We start from the raw sequence: 21868 nt of genomic DNA on the forward strand, positions 1-21868 counted from the left end.
ATAATCTTCCAACATTTATTTTTCAGAAAATCAGCAATGTAGTCAGCATTTTTTCAGCCTACCTTATTCTGACCAGAAACTTTCAGAATCTGGCTCGTAAAAGTGGAGGAGGCAAAACTATTGTTAGTGATCAACACACTCCTCTCAGCCTTGAAAATCTGTTGTCTGAAAAAGACAGATTCAGTGCCCAGTGTGCAATGAGCCAATAATCACACGCTCATGAGAGACATTGGTCATTGATTTCAGGTTTGCACAAGCCTGAGCGCTCGGTGATCTCCCACAAATCAAGGACACCAAGCAAGACTCTCCGCAATACACTTATACACAAAACTTTTACATATTCAACTTTCTAATACATACACATTAATACTCCATTAAGTGATTGGACAGAGTCTCCTCACCTAGCATGTAAAGTCATACCCCTACTCAGTCCTGTTACTCCACCTGTTTATTTTGAGTTGGTGGCATGATTTGGGTAGAGGGCCCGTGAGCTGGTGGTCGTGGTGACCCCTGCCCCTAGTTTCTTCAGTAGTTGGCACCATACTCAAAACATTCTGATTAAATGTTCTTTTCAAGGTTTAATTGGATTAATGTCCTTGGTTAAAAGACACTAAATGCTTGTTCTTTGGATTAGAGATGATTAAGTGTACAAATAATGTCTTGACTTAATACAATGTTAGCTAAGTTTCAGCGTTAATCTTCAACAAATCTATAGCTTCTTCTTTCGCATATAATCTAATTATACTATACAGTCTGTGGCCTGCAGAGCAAACAGTTCTGATTATCGTAACCCATCTAAAAAGTATTAATTTCTTTCTGTGCACTCCATAATCCTGCAAAGTTGTGATATCGACAAGATAAGCACGTAGCATTCTACAGTGTATTTCCTACAGATTGTGCATCGAAATTCCTCGTGCAAGGAGCAATAGCAAACCTTGATGAGTAGCCAGCAGTGATACTAATAACTAGCAGGCAAGATCACAACTTACAGCAGTAGCTACAGAATTTCTAACAGAGTTTTCTACATTATATTACTGCAAAGGAAATGAAAAATCACTTTTGTAGTTGACAAAAAAAAAACAACCTACAAACCTACATGTTTGAAAGGACAGACTCCCTGTAAATTATCATAATAAAAAAAAACCTTTTCTGTAGAATATAATGACAACCTTAAGACTCCAAAGTTTGCAAAATCATAAATAAGTATCTGGTAGAAGAGTTCTTTGCTAAATTGAATTACAAAAATTAGTTATTTGGACATGATCATTTATCCGCAAGGTACCATAATTAAGAGGGGAAAAGTAAGGTTCCTCTTACCCTTTACTTCCTCATCCCTGGCCAAGTTCTTCTTCTGACTATGTGATATTACAAAGTTAGGTTACATTGGTTTTCCTGGAAAAGGAAAGAGGTCAAAAGTATTAAGAAGTTCATTACAGAGAGGAAAAGATGATATGTATTTCAAATATTTAGTTCTAAGTATTGTATTTAGACAAGTATCTGTCATCAGAGATTTACCTTCTTTCACCTGTAGGTTCCTGAAGCAACATTTGAGAAGATAGTTACTTAACTAATTTCTTACTCCAGAAAGCAAAAATAATATATACCTCTCCCGGGGAATCCTTCTCATCTTGAAAGACAGAAATATATTTTGAACTATAGTCACACAATATCTATATATTACAGAAGCAATTCAAACTGTGCTTCTTGCATTTTTTAAAATAAATACTGAAATAATTTTAAATAAATACTGAAATTTCAGAATTTTCATGGAAAATGGTATTTTCAAAGGACTGAGTGATCACAATCAATAAATTAGGAAGAACTTAAAAAAAACCAAAACAAAACATAAAGGATATGGCAGTGCGAAAAGGTGCGAGGTTAAGTTTTGCAGACTATCAGCAAAGGGAAGACGACCTTTGGAAGATACCTAAACTCATGCTGGCTGAGTACAGTGGATCCCATTAAGACAGATATGGAACCTGACTTCCTAGGATCTCAAACAAAAGGCAGACCACAAAACTAGTCAGCTCAAAACTTTCTGATGTTAAAGCTGCATCAAATCCTTGCGCATTGTCATTAAAAGCTTTCACAGACAAATGCAGTGGCAAAACCAAGACACATGAATTCAGTAATGTTACTTCTTTATAATCAGCACATAATTTCTTATATTCCCTTAGCTTTGTTTTACACTTCTTTGATCTGTGTGGCAATATGCAGCAAAAACGCTTGTATTTCTTGGAAAATTTTAACCTCTTCACGTAGTAAGGGAAAAAGAGTAGCAGAGTAGACTATTGGACTAAAGCCAAGAGACCCTCTCCTAACTAAACATGAGGGCTAAAATCTATTTTCACTCTTAAGTACATTTTAAGAAGGCTTTGAGTTATTGCTTGTCCTGGTTTTGGCAGGGATGGAGTTAACTTTTCCTCTCAGTAGCTGGTATGTTTTGGATTTCGTGTGTGAAGAATGTTGATAAACACCCTGATGATACCAGTTGTGAATAAGACCAAGGACACCATCCTGCTTTCCAAGTCTCATTAACGTGCAGGTGCGGGAAGCTGGGTGAAAGACAGACAGAATAATTGACCCAAACGGGCCAAAACGTCATGCTCATGCTCAGGCGAGGGTGGGTATCCGCCTTCAGGCATCCACCTCCCCCGGTACGGGGTCCTTCACGGGCTCCAAGTGGATCTCTGCTCCTCCGTGGACCTCCATGGGCTGCAGGGGGACAACCTGCTCCACCATGGTTGTCACCACAGGCTGCAGGGGAATCTTGGCCAGGAGCCGCATTACTCCTCCCCCTCACTTCTGAACTGACCTTGGCGTCTGCAGCCGTTCCTCACAACAGGCTGGTAGATGTCTCTCAGGATCTTTTTTTACATCTTATTCACTTCTCATCTCCTCTCCACTTCTTGCAGCCGGGCCGGACCGAGTCGGGCCCAGTCGGCTGCCTGGCGAGAGGCCAGAGGGTGAGGCCTGCAAGGCCCATGAGGCCTGCGCCTCCCCCTCTGCGCCTCTGCCCCCCGCTCAGCTTCTTCACATCTTCTCTCCTCTCTTTTTTTTTTTTTTTTTTTTTCTGTTTTCCCCTTCTTAAATACGTTATTGCAGAGGCGTTATCACGGGACATTCTGCTACCAATCGGCTCGGCCTTGGCCAGCAGTGGGTCCGCCCTAGGCCTGGCCAAGTCCACTGAACAAAGGGGAGCGACTTCTAGCAGTTTCCTACAGAAGCTACCACCTTAGGCCCCCCCCTACTAAACAAAACCATGACATTGCTGAAATCCCTAGGCGGTTTGCAAAGGACCTGTTGTCTTGCAGAAAGACACAAATCTTATTTGTCCCAGTGCTAACATGAAATTTCATGAACTGAGGTAATAAGCTGGTTTCCAGTCTGCTTTTTTTTTTTTTTTTTTATGTTAGCCTGACAGTTGTCAAAAGGATTCTAACTTGTCTGTTCTTTGTAATTTTCCTGGAAACTAATGTACCAAGAGTGATTGCCCAAATAATGAGCATTCCTTGTGTGCCAATAAATGAGGATGCAGATGAGGATGAGGGTAAGTGCAGATGGAGCAAAAGACTGCACAGGCAGACCAAACTTGGCAAAAAAAGAAAGCTTTTAGATTGTGTTTCTGGTTTCATGGGTATATAAGATTACTGGAAAGCACTGTGTTTCACTGCGCTTGCATCTTCTGGCTCCTGGCATGCAAATTCCCAGTTGCTCTTTGTTTACTGAGCGATCTCCTGCTCTGGAGAAGGTCTTATCCCAGCAGTTCTCAGGTTGTTAATGCCGATTCCCCTGTGCTGGGAATCGCCTTGGTTGGTGTTCCAGGTAGCTCAGCGTGTCTTTTGTGGTCAAGGTTTTTTTTTTCAGTTGACAGCCCTCGAGAATTTTCCAGGCTTACTGCAAATCTAGGAGAGATTGAAGAACAAGCCCCTGCTTTACAGATAAAAGTCTGGAGTTAATCCTTGCCTCTAAAAAAGGTGACCAACCTTGTCTGTCTCTGCACTAAAGGAGGGGCAAAGCTATTTTGTTTGGTCTTTGGTGTACTTAAGTTCCTCAAAGCTTTTGGGAAAGTCAGGCGAAGCCTTTAAGTTTTCATTTAAGGGCATTTGTTAGGACATAATTTAAAATCTGCCATTGTCAGTTATCCAAGTATCTTTTAAGCTTGTGAGTTTCATTTTGGTTTGTGTGGGTTTTTTTGGTTGCTGTTTTGTCCTTGCTGGTTTTGTTTTTAAGAGGACAAATTATTTTATGGCTGTATTTCTTAAATGTCAGTGAGAACTCAGACAACCTCAGGGCACCTGATTAAAACTGTATGCTGAAAATATTGCTGTTCTTAGTCATCTACCCTAAAAATCCTGGGCAGCAGTTTGACTGCGAGGCAGATCAACTTGTAAACTGTTACAATTTTCAGCCTGGGGTACTGTGGTAAAGAGTGTATGCTTTGCAGGGGAAAATGGAAGCAGAGCTGTAAGTGATCCAGATTCTCTCCTGGATGTTCTTCAACAGTTCGGCTCCTTCTGCAGGTTTGAAAATGGAGCACGTAATAAAAATGGAGCACGTCATAAAAATGTACTGAATGAAGACATGGCTCAGGGATTTCTGAAACTGCTCTCATCTTTGAAAGGTACAGTGGCTTCCCATTTCTCCACAGAACTTAATTGTTGAGAAAAAAAATGTTTGATGCTAACATGCAGTTTTTGCTGCCCCTTACCCTTCCTTCACTTCCCTGTTTCTGCAGCTGATATTACTGGAACAATGTGCTTTCACTTATTTTTACTGTTGCATTTTGCAATCAAGAACCACCAGAATAGGCACAAAAAAAATTAAATGTGATTAATCTAAGTGTTCAAACTTATTTGGCTGTCAGCATCAGGACAAAAGGATGCAAAAGTGTAGAATTACACTGTTCTGTGCTTTGAATTTAATTAGTTCGTTATTCTGAAATTAGTTTACAGTGAGATTTGATCTGCTCACAATAGCAGAAAAATACACTAGACCTGACGGCTTTTCTCTTCTCTGGCTAGTGTTTTTAATGTTATTTCTTGATCTCAAAATTCTAACAAAATCCTGTAAAAGTGTATTTTTGAGAGAGCATGAGACAGATTGGAGTTTAAAATCTATATTCTGCTTACAAGAAGTACTCTTAATCTGGCATCTGGAGTGGTTGGTTGTATTGCTTCAGTACTGCTTCCCAGAATCTTTTGATCGGCTTCCTGAGGACTGTGGTCTCTTTGATGGGTGAAAACCTACGCTCTTGGAGTCCCGCAGTGTTAGTGACCTAGCAATGCTGCTGAGGGCCCACAAACTGAAAACACTGCCTGTCGAATTTGCAGCACGTCAGCTTTGCTTTTCTTAGGTTTATGGCTTTTTTTTTTTTTGCAGATTCTTCCCGGTCTGTAGCTAACAAAATAATTATTTTATATGGACTGCCCAATAATTTTTTTTAAGCCTCTATATCTCACTAATAAACTATACTTTTTCAAATTCGAAGCCTTTATTGTGTGGGTTTCTGTTTCTTTCTTCCTAATGCATGTCTGGGTCTTTCTGCTCTTTGTCGCATCGGATGTCTCCTGCCCTATTCCTTACTAACTCCAGATTTTCTTACACCAGATCGATGACTGTCTCCTTATACCATGTATTTGACAGTCTGCTCATGCAGCTTTGTGACCTTTCTTGCAGAGAGTGCTGGAATGTCTGTGTTAAATGTTGCCTGGTTTTGAGGAACCTCTTGCATTATCAAGACACATTTGTATGCTTTCTCTGTGCAGCTGTTACCTTTTTTTTTTTTTTTTGCTTCCTAATATGTTATTTTTATTAATGTATTTTATGATAGGTGGTGTTAGTGGCAAATGAGAAGGCAAAGGAGAAGATAACCGAGGAACTCAGCTTAGCACTTGTACTGGTGGTTTGTGAAGCAAAGGGCTTGGAATTTGATCATGTCCTCCTCCTTTACAACTTTTTCACTGACTTACAGGTACTTAATTCTTAAGTATTTTCTACATTTCTTGTGCTTAATGCCTTGATTTTACAAGTGATCTAATTGGCTTTCCAGCTGGGGAAGGGTTGACAGTTTCCTCTGAGAACAGGTGGTTTCCCTACAGTAGGAAACAGGGCTCATCAGAGGTTTAGGAAATGGGCCCGTCTTCCCTTGGCGCTGCGTTTTCCTTCACGCTGCCTGTTGTAATTCCAGGGAGAGCCCCGGGGGTTCAGGAAGAGCCCTGGGGTCCACACGCCCAGGCTGCGGCCGGGCCAGAGCAGGGGGTCTGGCGGAGGGACGCCCACCCCGCCCCCCACTCTCGCGTAGCTTTCACCTTGCACTGGGGTGCCGGGGCCCGAAGGGTCTCCCCGCTCAGCTGGCAGCGCCGCGGCACCGGGGAGAGGGTGGGCGGGGGTCCTGCGGGTGGCCCTTGGGGCCCGGCGGGGGGGACATTACCTCTGTCCCACTCCTCGTTAGTATAGTGGTGAGTATCCCCGCCTGTCACGCGGGAGACCGGGGTTCGATTCCCCGACGGGGAGGAGGTGCCGTGTTTTACCCCCCGGAAGCGCCTCTCGTCCGCCCGCCCCGTCCCGCGGCCTGTGCGTGAGGCAAGGGCGCGATGGGGAACTGCTGCGGGGGGGAGGCGGCGGCGTGCGTGTTCCCGCAGCCGGGAGCCGCTTGGGGGAGCGGAAGGGGAAAGCGTGCCCGGTCGTTTTGGGAGGCCCCTTGGCTGCGGCCTTGCGGCATGCGCCGCCCGCGGGACGGGGGTCGCACAGAAAAACTAAAGTTTTGAAGGCGTCCATTTTAGCAATTCTCGTCCCCCCGGTTAATGCCCGTGCTGCTGTGCCAGAGCTCTCTGAAACGAGCCGCCGACGCGGGCTGTGAGAAGAGCGGGCGCGGTCACGCTGCGGATGCGACTGCCGGCGGCGGTTTTGTCCGCGGCGTGTCCGTGGAGCGCGTGAGCTGCGTGGACGCGGAAATTACATTCCAGAACGGCCGGTTAGCTCAGTTGGTTAGAGCGTGGTGCTAATAACGCCAAGGTCGCGGGTTCGATCCCCGTACGGGCCACTCAGCTTTTTTTTAGGCTGGGTTTTTTGTTTGGTTTTTTTTTTTTTTTTCTGTGAAGGTGGGGAGATCTCTGTTTTTTACTGAATGTTATTTTTTTAAAATATATTTTAGAGGAGAAGGTGTAACACGGAAATGAACACGGTGGCCCCAAAAGGGAAGTTTGACCTCAGCGATCGGAGGCACCCGGCTCGCCTGGGTGCCTCTTCCCACCCTACGCGGTCGCCGGGGCAGCCGCCACCTGCCAAAGGTGAGGGTGTACCACGTCCCTCTGGGACGCACCACTCTTGTTATCCCACTCCTCGTTAGTATAGTGGTGAGTATCCCCGCCTGTCACGCGGGAGACCGGGGTTCGATTCCCCGACGGGGAGGTGACCGTATCTTTTCCTGAGCCAAGCGGAACGGGAGCCCCATTGTTTTTCCCCGCGGAGTTCGAGGAAAAGGGCAATTAGCCCGGGGCTAGGAGCAGCGTAAGGTGCTGTTTGGAGGACCCTGAAGCAACACCCAACAGCTTCGTCATCTGTTCCCGACCTACCTGGCAGAGGAGTCATGATAGCCAGGGCAGCTGTGGTGTCTGGATCACAGCTGAGAGGCACAGCACTGAAAGAGTTTCTCCTCAACATGGACAGCCAGCCTTCGGCTCTCCTTGGGACCCCAACCCTGTACCAATCAGTCAAGTCATGCTATTGCAGCATGTCTCAATAGACTTTCCCCTCCCCTCCTCCTCTGCTAAAATCATTGTAGACAATATCAAAATACACATGGTTACATACTACCTTTTTCACAACTTCCTGAAAGCAGAGTTTAAGGTTTGAAATAATATCCAATATTCCCTTTATTATTTAAAAAAATATTTCTAAACCATCTCAATATTTTCTAAGAGTAAGCAGTGCTATTTAGGCACAGATAATGCATTCATTCCACAGGGAGAACAGTTCACTGTAGTTTAAATTTTGCCGTCAAACAAATCAGTTGAGGAAGTTCTTAAGCATGCATAGTAGTCCTGTCACCAATCCTTCACAAGGCAACATCAGCAGGGGGTGATCACATTAACTGATCTATCCTAAAGAATAAGTTCACATATTTGCAAGTTACAACAAGTCTACAGCATTACTAAGGCACCAGGTAAGAGTATAAATAGCTGTACTAAAACGCCACACAACAGCAGTTTGAATGAGCTGGTTTGCAGGCGTTCCTGTTCTTTCATAATGGCTCAGTGTCAGCAATCCATCTTGTTCACGATCCGTTCAGTGTACCCAGTCTTTGGGGTTGCGCAGAACCTCGAGGATTTCTGCTTCTTTCGACCTCTCTGGAGGGATGTGCATGTACTCCCACCTGCAGGGAGAGGGGAAATTCACTCAAGACTGCCCAGCTGGCTGCCACCTCTCCCACACCAGGTTGTGTTTGGACTTGAGTTGCCTTTTCTGAGGATGCAAAGCTACATACACAGTTGATACTGTCACATCAGGTGACAGATATGGCTCCAAATCATTCAGTTCAGTAAGAACAACTAATAATACTGGAAGAAACAGGAGAAGTGTTAGCTTGAACTTTTTCTCAACTTCTGGAAAGGCTGGAAGAATAAAGAAAAAAGAAAGAGCAATGCCCCCCACCCCACAATCCATGCAGGTTTATTTGCAAAGATCTTTCAGCAGTCTTTTGTGACACGCTAGTATCAAAAGGAAGATGTGCCAAAAAAGAACCCAGAGAAAAGAGTAAGGATACGAGACCTAAGGGAAATTCCCAGCTTCAAATTTTATCATTTGATCCTGATGCAGTATTTTCTGCCACACAGGGCAAGTTTTTCCACAAGCTGGACTGGAAGCACTACAAGTCCTTGTCGCATCTTAGTTTTAAAAACAAAGTTGATGAGAAACCACTTTTTATTGAAAAGGCAATTCAGAGGCATGACAGAGGAAGGAAGTGTCAGTAGTCACAAAGGGATGAGTATAACCTTTTTCCTCTTTTTTTTTTTTTTTTCCTCCTCCCCAGGAAGGATGCATTCAGGCTGTGAAGCAAGCTATTTACATTGACGAAAACAAGCAAAATGAGATCATCCCAGCAATTAAATCAAAAGGTAGGGGTGTGCTACACTGCCAGCTGAGGGACAAATCTGGTGTTGGCAGCAGGATGAAGCTGTATGATGAGACCAGGACTGCCTTCATGGTTAAAGGGTAGCAGGCAAAGGCCACTTATCGTAGCAGAGGGGGGTCACTAATGGAGTCTTAATGAAATTCATGGTAGGGCCTGTGCTACTCAGCATATGTGAAAGCAACATAAAAGGGAGCATAAAGAGTAAATGATAGTTTGCTGATATTGCAAGGTTAAGCAAGACAGGTTAAAACCTAAAAAGGCAGTTGAAAAGAGTTAATATTGAGCCAAGCAACTGAGCAATAAAATGACAGGTGAAATTCACTGTGGATTGATCTGAAGTGATGCGCACAGAAAAAAAAGAAGTTACATACACATTGAGAGACTTAGTTAACTTTTATTGCCCAGAAAACATCTTGGCATCATAACAATTCTATGAAAAAGCCAGCTGAGTGCTTAGCAGGAGTCAAAATCAGCAAACCGCATATTTGAATTATGAAAGGAATAATGAACTAACTAATCATTATAGAATCACAGAATCATTAAGGTTGGAAAAGACCTCCACGGTCATCAAGTCCAACCATCAACCTAACACCACCTTGTCCACTAAACCATGGCCTGAAGTGTCATGTCTACACGTTTTTTGAACATCCCCAGGAATGGTGACTCCACCACTTCCTTTGGCAGCCTGTTCCAGTGCCTGACCAAATGCCACTCTGAGTCAGCAGCACACTTGCATCTTGGATACACACACATAGCTTGTGTTGTTTGTTCCTTATCCCCAGCTCAGAAAGGGCATAGAAAACTTAGGCCTAGAGAAAAGTGGCAAATGTGATCAAAGTAATGGAACAGCTGCTGTACAAAGACTAAGAAGAGGGGGACTTTTCAGTTTGGAAAATAGACAATGAAAAAAACAGAAGCCTGTAAAATAAAAACTGTTATGGAGAAAATAAACAGGAAGAAAATCTGATTACTGACTTAAAAGCTGAATCAAGTTACCAGGTGCAAGCAGAAAACAAAGAGGCACTTTATCATATAACACACAGTTAAACTGTGGAACTCTGCCACAGGCTTGTCAGGGCTGCCAGAAGCTCACATGGTTTCAAAGAGCTACTAAACAAAACCCTATGGAGCAAGGAGGGGAAATCTATCAAGAAGTACTAAACACAAAAAATGCCGCTTTTTTGTCAGAAAATATCCAGGCCACATATTACTGACAAGAGGGCAAGTGTAGCAGACCAGAGTAGCATCTCCATGTATTTGGCCAGTTCTTGTATCAGGCATGAACTAACCGCTGTTAAGAGACTGGACAACAGGACAGACCTTTGATTTAATCCTATAAAGTATTTTAATAAAACAGTGTCTACCTGCAACTCCACATATCTATGCCCTTACCTTGCAGTCAGTGGCAGAGACATAAGAATGCTTTCAATTCTTGATCCAGGTGTCAGGAGGCCGAACTTTGTACCTCTGTCATAAACCAAGTTGAACTCTACGTACCTATGAGGAGTGAAGAGGTGCAACAGAAAAACAAGTTTATGATAAGAAATTGCTTATAGCTTCTTCAACTAGCAGACAAAAGAAAAAAAAAACAACCCAAAACCAGCTTGTCTTTCTGCTGTGTTAGGTGTCAGAATGAACCCTGATTTGGGGCCAACTTTTCTATAGGATCCTCTGCGTAGGAATGCAAGTGTGACCTTGCCACTCCACAAAGCGTAGGTAGTAATGGCCTTAGCTAACAGACAAAAGCAGACAAAAAAAAGGAGAGCATTCTGCATGGTGCTATACTAGCCTACTTATCCTAGGCCTCAAGCCTGCTGTCAAACTCGACACCAAGTTTAGCTTGGTTGTGCTAGTACTCTTGTGTGGTGGTCTCAGGTATTAAAAGGAGCCTTAAAGGAACTGGAAACAACCACAAGAAAAACCCTACTGTGCGGTCCTCCAAGCTGAAGGATGCCTAAGCAGCAAGGTCAGAACAAGATTTTCTGTTTCTTAGGGAGATGTGGAAAGCGGCAGAAGTCAGACAGCTTCAGAGTGCTGGCTGGGACTTTTAAGTGCCGGAATAGATGGTTTTCTGCCCCCAGCATAGGAACAGAGCAGTGACAATTCAGCAGGCATTATCTTAATAACCAGTACTGAGCTATTAGTACTGAACAGAGATACAGAATGGAAGGCGCTCTTATCTGTTTGCAGAAATTGAGAGCTTTGCCTAGCCCAATAACCTGCAAACAGATCCAGAGAAATAAGCAGGCTTCACAAGACGGTCCTGGCTGCAGCTTCTTTAACGAAGCCTTAAAGAAGCTTCTTTAAGGTTTACTAAATCCCGTCCACAGACTGGATCTTGAAATCCCAACGCTCCCAGGAACAGTCCCACCAAATTAAGCATATATGCTTATTTGGGTAACTGCTGCAGGCCAGTGATCTAAACTTGAATACTTACACCCTCCCTATGCCACTATCACAGATTTCTCTGCAGAAGAGACAGAAACTAAAGACTCCCCAGTTCTGCCCAAAGCACATGTATTCTCATTTCTCCGTATGCTTACACAATCACAGGACATAGGAAAAGGAGTACAACTGTATCTACCAACGTACTTAAGCTTTTGCAGGATCCTCCAAAGTCTTTTAAGTTACAGTGACTTTGGACCATGCCAGAAAAACAAAACCCCTCTATATCTCAGGAGCAGTGTGGCCAGCAGGTGTACGAAAGTGATTGTGCCCCTGTACCTTGGCACTGGTGAGGCTGCACCTCGAATACTGTGTGCGGTTTTGGGCCCCTCACTACAAGAAGGATACTGAGTTGCTGGAGCGTGTCCAGAGAAGGGCAACGAAGCTGGTGAGGGGTTTGGAGAACGAGTCTCATGAGGAGCGGCTGAGGGAACTGGGATTATTTAATGTAGAGAAGAGGAGGCTGAGGGGAGACCTCATTGCTCTCTACAATTCTCTGAAAGGAGGTTGTAGGGAGGTGGGTGTTGGTCTCTTCTCCAAAATAACTTGTGACAGGACAAGAGGAAATGCCCTCAAGTTGCGGCAGGGGAGGTTTAGGTTGGATATTAGAAAACACTTCTTTACTGAAAGAGCGATCAGGCACTGGAACAGGCTGCCCAAGGAAGTGGTGTGGAGTCACCATCCCTGGAGGTGTTCAAAGAACGTGTAGACTTGACACTACAGGACATGGTTTAGTAGGCGTGGTGGTGTTGGGTTGACAGTTGGGCTTGATGATCTTAGAGATCTCTTCCAACCTTAAAGATTCCATGATTCTATGAAAGACTTCATTACATCCTCATTTCAATGCCAAGATCAGATGGAGTAAGTATGTATATAAGAAGCTGAAAATACTCTTGTGTACAGTTATTCCATGACTTTCTGGGCTTTAGTTTCGTTACTGCGTAGGAAGTCTGACTCCCTGACTCTTATGCTCCTCCTGTCACAGGGCAGTCCTATAATCCATATCACTGGGGTGTAGGAGAGGGCAGGATTCAGGACACCAAGCACACACACACCCCCCCCCCTTTGCCTGTTACAAAACAGCAGTTTCTCTTGTTTTTTGAAGAAGCTGGAGAGAAACTGCAGCATTTTGTATGGGTTGCTTGTGCTACAGCATGGGAGAGTGGGAGATATGGATGAGAGGGTGCTAGCACCTTCTTTGCACCCTCCCTGGCACTCTATAATTTGATTTTTAGAATAGCTCTGTACACAAAACTGCTGAAATTCTCTGGGAAGCTTTAGAGCACTTATGCAATCTTAGCCCACACCAGGACAGAAAATGCACATCAGGACATAAATCCTGCAGCTATAAAGAACTCGCTTTTTTTTTTTTTTCTGTCGCCAGCATAATCCACCTCCTGTGTATTCTTTTGCTCCTTCATTACTCACCGTCCTCTCCGAAGCTGCTGCCACAGCTTTTCCTCTGGTGTGAAGGAGTCATGGCAGTGCCTTTTCACAATGGGAATGTAGCAAGGCACAACAGCTTTTGCACAGCTCTTCACAAACTGGAATACTTCCTCCTTGGAGGGAGAGTCCAGGTCATCAAAGAATATGCCTCCAATCCCTCTTCGCTCACCACGGTGCTTGATATAGAAGTAGTCATCACACCTAGAAGAGGTAGCAGACAATTATTAATATGGTCCACAACATTCAAGTAAATGAGCAGAACATCAACAGCTAGATTGCACAGGATGGCGCTAGTGAAATACTGATGAAAAGTCAGTTCCTGCAGTGCCGGGTGCCTCACTGTTTCACTGACTGCCGAGAGCCAGGATGGTACAGCAGCATCTGGAAAGCATTCCTGCACTCGCATACAGTAAAAGCTCCAATTAAATGGTCTCTGCAAAGCTACGTATCACTGTACAGTCACTGAACATATAACATTCAAACACCATGGCAGATGCTTCCTTGTGGAATGATCCAGTCCATATCCTCTACCTACAAGGAGGTGGGACACTTGATTTCAAAACTTCACCGTAAGAACTCTTTCTGGAAGAACTAAGAACTTCACACCTTAAGAACTCTTCATTCTCAGAATTATACATAGATCTCAAGTTATTTGTATAGCTTTCAGATGAACTCAAACTCTGAAGAGAATCTCTTTATCTCTTTTTGCCATTCTATGAAAGAATTTATTTTCTGCATCAAAACTAAAAGAATCTAAAAACCCAAGACCAGATGAGAAAGCTACCACCACTTAAGGAAAAATCAAAAGCAAGGCAGTCTTCCTTGGAAAAAGGCTTTTTAATAGTTAAACTTGGAAGATGGAGCCATTCTAGTCACAGCTGTTTATGGCTCATGTTCAAGTTTATGAAGGAGTAAGTGCAGCTTATCATGCAATAGGGAGGCAATTAATATCTTTTGTATTTACTGGGAGTATGTAGGTGTGCGGTTACTATAAATTAGCTGATTCGTTTTATCCACACCCATCTTGGTTATTAGTTGCTTGCTTGGGCAGACACGCCTTGCAAGTCTTCATATGGGGGAGAAATGTAAAGGAAGTAGGATGCAGAAACCGTCAACAGCAAGGCACCCCTGCCTTCCTTTAGGACTAGTTTTCCATGCAGGTATCCATCCACAGTTGCTGTTCTCAAGCAATATAAATGGCATGGCCATAGCAGAAGAGACATGGAGATGTAACAGATAACCTAAGCTATTTTTTTCATTCACTGGGATGATCAGCGTTAGGAAAGAAAGGCTGAGTCAGAAATGCAACAGAGAACAAGCCTGATGAAGGTCTTAAAGCTAGATCAGTAAGACAGCATGGTAAACATAACAAGAGCTTTTATTTTTGAGAAAGGTGGGAAAAGGAGCAATGCTAGTTAGTAAAGCTCAGAGGAGATTCACACTGCTCCACAAGTAAACACCACATGCCCGTGCATAGCTGCTGCTTACAGCAAACACTTATGCTGGGACTAAGAAAACTGCCTTTGTCCATGGGATACAATTAGTCCTCTCCTGAGCTGCCCTCAGACTAAGGACAGAAGGATCCTTCTCTCCAACCCCCTGCAGCTGGCATTGCTAGCCTACTGACACTGTAAACAACCTGACCGCTAAGGCAGACGCTCTGAGCTACCATACAAAAACTCCTCAGAGTACAAGACTGTAGTCTTAAGGTTGTGTAAGATGTGCTTCTCTACTACGTGAATCATGCCCAAGTTACGACACCCACTTTATCTCCTGTCCTCAGACAAGACCTGGTCTTACAAAAGAGTAACCCCTCCTTCCTCGATATCACAGTTTGTAGCAGATAGGTCTATCAGACACAGAGCAGCAACCCCTGACTGAACAGTGAAGGATTCCATCACCGTATCTCTCAGTTCAAGAACAGCATTCAAAGTCTGCATCTTTAAAGAACATGTTGTTGAACTCTCAGTGTGCGTCACTGGAAAAAAAAAAAAGTACAGCTCCATCAAAATTATGAAGCTTCTACATTAAGGAGAAACTCCTTTACTTACCCAGCCAAACAAACAAAAAAAAAAAGTAATAAAGGTTAGACTGAGGGCAGAAAAACTGGAGCGGGATTTTCAGAACTGCAGGACTGACCCAAGAGCTCACAATGAAATCATGCACATTTACCATGAGTTCTCTGTAAGGAGAATTAGTGCAAATTCATGGGGCAAAAGTCTTGTCCTAGTTTAATACTAGAGGCTAAAAGGAATTTTTGAGTTGCCTCATGAGGTCTGTGGCTTACAAAATCTTGTAGTCACCTTGTTTTTTATTCAGGCTATGGATTTACAATCCTAGTTGTCAGCCCTCTGATTTGAAAAACTCAGGCCTCTGTAAATAAGAAATTGCTTTAGACTGCATTTTGTCCTGGTAGACATCTGCTGATTTTCACTAGGGTCTTCTGATACTTATCAAAAGGCAGGGCAGAACCTACTATTCCTAGAACAGACCTAACTGGTAATACCTAGTGCCGCCTTCTGCTCCCACAAAAGGAACCCAAGTGGATCTCTCCCCACATACCATTTCTTGTACTTAGGATACAGCTTCACATCATGCTTGTCACAGGCTTCTTTCAGAGTCTTGTGAAAATGCACAGCATCCTCTTCATTCAGGTAAGTTGGAGTGAGGTCAGTCCCACCACCAAACCACCACTGTTTAGTTCCTACACGAGAGAGGCAAGCAGCAACATTTTTCTTTGAAACTTCCAAACAAATATGTTGCTAGTGGTTCACCAAGAACTAACAACTACTTTTACAATACAAAACAAAATCATTATTCAGTGGTGTTCTAAACATCAATCATGAAAAATTTGAGGTCAAGGTAGTGCAACAACCAGTGACTTCAGGAAAACATGAAACACATTTCAAAGCAGTGAAAACCATTTGTTCAGTATTTTGGACTGCTGACCCTGGCTACAGGATATCGATTTCACAAGATGGGCTTGCAACTCCTCTTAAAAAAAATCCAGAAACATTTTACTGCATGCCAAAGAAAGGGAATGTCATTATTAAATCCAGGGAAGTAATTGACTAGAAATGATCCATAATGCTCTGGCAAAATATTTGAAAGACGACTGTCTTTGAGCTTCTAACAGTACGTACACTGTCACAAGGTACAGACGGGCTCTCGGAGTTAGACCACCTAGCCTAGAGTCCTGCTTCTGACAGCAAGAAGTTGGGGAAAGTCAGAGGCATGGTGCACGTAGAGAGCGATGTTTCTGTCTGTATGTCCTCCCAGCTTCGGAGACAAAGGTACATCCTGACCAGAATGCTTATCAGTCCCTCACGGATGTTTCTTCTACTAAATTCTAGACTTGCTTCTTTGAATATATTTTACACTTATAAGTGGTATGCAACAAGATCTTAGCACAGCTGGGAACAAACCTGGATGGGTTCTTAACCTCTCACCCTAGCCATGCGTTCATGCTTCCTTCATACAGAGTCATGCATTTCATACATATGTCACTGGATTATAGTTCTTACCGTCTGCTTCCTCAATTTCAAAGTATCTGTAGTTGAAGTGCATGGTTGGAACATGAGGGTTCTTTGGATGGATAACAGAGCTCACACCCATGGCGCAAAAAGGCAGTTTTCCTACATAAAAAGGTGCACAGAAAAAAACCCTTGACTTTTTAAAATAACTTCATTTATATAATCATTTAAGGAACATCACTATTTTTCCTTAGGTTCCACTATAAGAAAATTTCTCATGTTGAGTGACCATAATTATTACTCAATGTGCAATTTACTTCTCATCCACACACTTCTGTGCACCTAACTAAATGCTTTTTTTTTAAGTTTGTCCTAAAACACCAGAGTATGTTAGAGCACCCATGAGATGAAGACTACTTAAACCGTAAGGCACAGCTAAGGCTTTCCACCACTCAGTCCTCAGAGTTCCTTTTGCTACACAAACATGGGTTGAATCCTCTTTAGCCTTCAGGGCTTTTTGGTTCTCTCCCTCCACCTCTTTGGTACGCAACTCCTGTGCCGTTTCACTGCTGAGCTAAAGCATCGTTACTGAGAAACAACCTGTGCCTACAGTACCTTGCTTAAAGCAGCAAGACAGTGGGAGAAGCACTCTGATACCTAGTTTTTAGGGATATGAAAGTCCACCTGCCAGGCTTACTGGTTAGAAACCACCACGATACAAGTGACATCTTCCCTCGAGCGTCGATCAGCCCGGCCTTCCTCACCTTCTGCTCAATCCACTTGCCAAGTACCCACACGGGAACACTCGGGTCAACGCGTCCCGCTCCCCAGCCCCGCCGCCCCGCCACACTCCTTACCGTCTTTGGCCTTCAGAGACTTCCCCCTGCTTCGCATCTGCCGCGCTGCGTCCTCGGACAGGAGCCCAAACACGACGGACACGTTCACTCCCGCCTTCTCGAAGACCTCGCCGTCCTGCAGCACGCAGCTGATGCCTCCTCCGCCTGCCAACGCCAGGGTCACCCCGTGACCGAGCCCGGGGTGACCCCCGCGGCCCCCTCCTCCCCTCCGTACCTTCCTTCCTCTCCCAGGTGTCGACAGCGAAGGTGGCGCCGGGGTCCAGCGCGGCCAGGGCGCGGCACACCTCCGCCTGCGTCTCCATGATGAGCAGCTCCATGCGGCTCCGCAGCTCCCGCCGCCGCCGCCGCAGCTCCCGCAGCCCGCTCACCGGCGGCGCCATGAACCGCTGCCGCAGCTCTTCCTCCTCCTCCTCATCTCCCTCCTCGGACGCCGCCATCGCGGCCCGCTGCCACCCCCATACCCCCAGCCCCAGTCCGCCCAGCGCCGCCGCTGCCAGCGCGGACCGCCCACCCCGCCGGCCTGCCGCTACCCCCGGAGGCCCGGAGCCCAGCGCCCGCCGCCCCGCCGCGGCGGAGAGAGCCAAGGCGGGTGGGCCGCGGGCAGCGCGGGCGACCCCGCGGAGCAACTGCGCCGCCGCCGCCGCCGCCGCCGCCGCCGCCATGATGGGCACCAGCGCCAAACTGCCGGCGGGGCGGGCCGCGGCCGGGCAGAACCGGTGCGGGCGGAGCAGGGGCGGGGCCGGGGCCGGGCAGCTCCACGCGGTGTATAAATGTGTGTTTGTAGACGTGGATATACGTTTGTGTCCGTACAGGAGAGCCGGTCCCGGCGATGTAAGCGCCCCGTAGCGCTCCCGGCCCTGTGCCCGCCCCCGGGGCTGGGTTAGCGCCGAGCTGCCCGCTCTGTGTCGGTGCTGCGGCCCGCCCCGGGGTGGTGTTGGGGAGGGGAGGCTCCTGGCCTTGCGGCCCTAAAACGTTTCAGGGTACTAGCGTCAAATGACTCGGTTTCATCAGTGCAGGTGGTTGAGACTGCAGAGTCGTGTGAGTAAAGCCTTGTACAGGGCCAGGCACGGCTGAATAGGAGTAAAGCTGTATTTTCTTGAGCTATCCTATGGACCGAGTGGAATTGCTCTCTTGTGTATGGCATTGCTGGTTTTAGACTCTCAGTCTAAAGCCTCTAAAAACTGAGTCTAAAAACTCTCAGGTTTTTTTAGGATCTGACCAGTTCGTGGGAATGCCAGTTTAGTGCAGTGGGAGTATTTCCCATGGATTTGAGAGGGCGCAAGCTTGTGCCTTCTTTGTTCTTTCTGAAGTTGAAGCACAGTTGTTTTTTTTTCCTAAATCAAATTCAGAGTACAAGGAGAAAGGCGGCTTATGTAGAGCCAGATGTTGAAAGGTACTGCATAGAACCAAATTACAGTTCAGAGTTTGGTTTTATTGGTGCTGTTGTTGGCACCGGATCCATTAAAATGATTTTTCTATTTTCTCAGCTGCCTCGACATTGGCTGTATCAACAGCAGGACAGTACAACAAACCAACTAGCACAATGACAAAAGACTTCAGTGAACCAATAAAATGACAATTTTCCTCTAGCAAACACCTAGGTGACAGTGCAGCCTGTGATGATGGTACTGTGTGGAACTGAGCTGTGAGAGTTTTCTTTCCAATCAAACAGCTAATTTACTAATGTTTGTGGTTTTTTTAATAAGCGTATTATTATTTTCAAATAAGTAAAGACATTTATTAAACCTGTCATTGATTGAGAACCCATATGAGGGTTAGGCTGAGAAAAATATGAGGGTTAGGCTGAGAAAAAGCTACCACAAAAGCCCAGCCCTGCAGGGTTTGTACTCTGGTATGGAGCTGTTCCTTGAAAACAGAGAGCTTCTGGTGTTTCAGGACTGTTTTGCACCTGTAGTACCCAAGAAGAGATCAGTTTAAAGGGTGGTTCTGTGGAAAGCAAGGACATTTGTCCCTAAGGCCTTCATTATTTGTCTCTCCTCACTGTAGGGTAATTTGCAGGGAGGGAGGAGGTCTGTGTAAAGCCATAACATTCACTTGAAGGCTTACTCTGTTTCCTTGTTTCTGATCTGATTCTGCTCTTTGGCAGCAGAGGATGCTGTGAAACTGCTGAAGCTCTGCAAGTGAGAAGGGAAGGAGACCTCTGAGCTGGGCTCTCTTCTGCCATGAGCTGGAGGATAGGATCCCTTATGAGCCAGGACACCTGCGCCATTGGTGACAGGAGTGAGGGAAGGAGTGTGTAACTATTTGTAGGAGAGATCTGTAGCTGAGGGGAAGGGGCACTACCATCTTAGGGGCTGTGGTAAGCCTGCTTAACTTGGTTGCACTAAGCAGCTGCTTCTACAGTTCTTTATCCAGAGCTGGCTGTGATAGCTCAGTTTCTTCTTGAATTGCATCCACTGGATTTACCTAAACATTTTCATGTGCAGTGCACACTGTGCACTTCCATGCTACTTACCGTAGTAAAGCTCTGCTCTTTTAGTGGGTTTCTTAGACACTACCGTAATGGAAAGAATAAACAAATGCTGAGGCCAAAAGATATCTAAAATGCATTCATGCTGATGAGCATTTAATGATTTTTTTTCTGTATTAGGTTGAGTGCAAACTTCTATAACATCTGGTAACTCAGCTGGACAGGACCTCTGGAGGTCTGTATTTTAACCCCAGGGCTTCATCGTTCCCAGGCTGGATGAGCTTGTCCAGGGCTTTCCTTGTCCAGCTGCATTTGGAAAACCTCCTGCCCTCGTCCTGCCTGGGCTCCTGCCCCAGCACTCCACCACCTGCCTGGGAAGAATTTTTTTTCTGGTATCTAGTGAGAATTTCCTTTGCTGCAACCGCATTGTTAGGTCATGGTCTTGCTCTTGCTGCTGAATCTTAGAAGCTTTACAGACTGGGATTTCCCGGGCTGGACCTTGAAGCGTGATTAGGCTGCACTCTCTGGTGGAGGTGAGGAGGAGTGACAGTGTAAACACTCCTACTGTTTCTGCACTGGATCTTTTCAGGTTAACCCCTTGTGAGGGCCTCCTCTCTACAGCAGTTTAAGGTTGAAACTTCAGCCCAAATGCCATATACTTTCCCTTTGCAGCAGTGGGGAAGGTGTAATTAGCAGAAATTAGCAGACAGGGCATCAAAAATGGCACCTTACACATGTGAGATTTTTTGTAGCCCTGTTTATATGGGTAGAACCAAATTGTGCTAGCCGGTAAAAATAGCATTGTAGAGTATAGCTCAAGCCTCCTTTTCAGTATTTGAACTAGTGTGCTTCACCACATTATTTCAAGTTCCCTCTCTGTACAGTACAGAGAATAGGAGCACATACTGATCTGTGTGGGATGCTCAACAATTCAACAGTGATGAGAGGCAAGGACATGACAGCCTCATTTTGATTTATTGATTACATTTTGATCTGCATTTTCAGTGCATGTTTTTGGTATGAAGGGTGGGGGCTTTCAGCTTATGTGTGTACTGTTGAATTTCTGTGCTCTTCTGTTTCTTTGGAAATACAAAAGGAAGAGGCACTCAGAGCTTAGATCAAAGCCAAGAGGAAAACCTGGAGTTGGTTCTTGCATTTGCTTGAACAAGAATTGAGTTTGATGAAAGGTACCTTACCCTTTTTTTTTTTTTTGGTGGGCTAGGTGAAATTCCAAGGTCTTAACTTCCCTTTGAAATCTTCATGTCAATTTTAAAAGTCTGGCTGAAAACTTATGTGGTGAGATGACTTTGAATATTGAATCAGTTAGTGGATCATCTGTTTTCATATCTATATATGTTGTGGTGGATTTTTTTCTCAATGAGAGTGAAGCTATTTAGATTTGCTTTGTAGCCAAAACCTTTACTGATGGAAATGAGTGTGATTCTAGAGAAGGCTGTAGGGCTACAGTGATTTCAAGAAGAAGGTTTGAAGAACTGGACTTTTGTATACAGTTTTATGTAAGGTCACTTTCAATAAAGAAAATAATATCGCTGACTTTCTTTCTTTATTTTTTAATTGTTTTACCTGTACTTTGAAAAGAGCTCTGAAGCTTCTCTGCTGCCTATATTTAGGTGCTGTCTACCTTATTTTTGGGTTTTTTTTTTTATGAGAATTTGTGCACAAAGAGGGTATTAACAAAAGAATAAGAGACACTGCATGTTCTGATTCAGACTGAGACAGGCACAATGCTTTCACTGAGGCTGTTTGATACTTTTGTTTTGAGCACTGAATTAATGCAGCTGCTTATCAGAAAACTGGAAGGAAAAGGCTTGTTAAGAACAGAAAAATTCCCCATCAAGTTGGCATTCCTATTACTTCTAAAGTTAAAAGAGCCAATCTCGTCCAGTTTACTGTATCACACAAAGCCTTGATTGTGACTTCAAAGAGATACCGAGGGCTTGCAAAGTTGGACAAGTACTCTTGTTTAACAGAGGCTGGCTCAAAGGTTTTGCATGACAGTATAAGTTGAATTAAGTTAGTATTTCAGTATGTGTCAGAGAGAGAAATAAAAGCTTTTGAG

General features: G+C 44.7%; 1 protein-coding gene, 2 long non-coding RNA genes and 3 other non-coding genes across 7 annotated transcripts in view; 5 read left to right on the plus strand and 1 right to left on the minus strand.

Moving 5' to 3' along the window:
• Positions 1-4626, plus strand: part of LOC147602210 (uncharacterized) — a 6849-nt gene extending 2223 nt beyond the window's left edge. Inside the window, exons 2-3 of one of the 2 annotated variants that reach the window (XR_015260455.1) lie at positions 3868-3977; positions 4524-4626. This is a non-coding gene — a long non-coding RNA (uncharacterized LOC147602210). Of the gene's footprint in view, positions 1-3867; positions 3978-4447 lie in introns of both variants that reach the window. The other variant, XR_015260456.1, reaches the window with a different exon arrangement.
• Positions 4627-5856: 1230 nt separating this feature from the next.
• On the plus strand, positions 5857-13098 carry LOC147602213 (uncharacterized). The gene is made up of 4 exons (XR_015260451.1): positions 5857-5974; positions 7157-7358; positions 9035-9119; positions 12966-13098. It is a non-coding gene; the product is annotated as an uncharacterized LOC147602213 (long non-coding RNA).
• On the plus strand, positions 6445-6516 carry TRNAD-GUC (transfer RNA aspartic acid (anticodon GUC)). The gene has a single exon. It is a non-coding gene; the product is annotated as a tRNA-Asp (tRNA).
• On the plus strand, positions 6972-7045 carry TRNAI-AAU (transfer RNA isoleucine (anticodon AAU)). Its single transcript has one exon. It is a non-coding gene; the product is annotated as a tRNA-Ile (tRNA).
• Positions 7342-7413, plus strand: TRNAD-GUC (transfer RNA aspartic acid (anticodon GUC)). The gene has a single exon. It is a non-coding gene; the product is annotated as a tRNA-Asp (tRNA).
• CPOX (coproporphyrinogen oxidase) lies at positions 7860-18034 on the minus strand. Its single transcript, XM_086761713.1, has 7 exons — positions 17572-18034; positions 17358-17501; positions 16552-16662; positions 15590-15731; positions 13010-13228; positions 10529-10633; positions 7860-8377 (listed from the first exon to the last, which is right to left on the minus strand). Exons 1-7 carry the CDS (start codon positions 18017-18019, stop codon positions 8290-8292), a joined length of 1257 nt encoding a protein of 418 aa, XP_086617839.1. The 5' UTR covers positions 18020-18034; the 3' UTR covers positions 7860-8289.
• Positions 18035-21868: the final 3834 nt, after the last annotated feature.

The sequence above is a fragment of the Chlamydotis macqueenii genome, chromosome 1 (genome assembly GCF_036417535.1).
Source record: "Chlamydotis macqueenii isolate bChlMac1 chromosome 1, bChlMac1.mat, whole genome shotgun sequence".
Taxonomy (NCBI): domain Eukaryota; kingdom Metazoa; phylum Chordata; class Aves; order Otidiformes; family Otididae; genus Chlamydotis; species Chlamydotis macqueenii.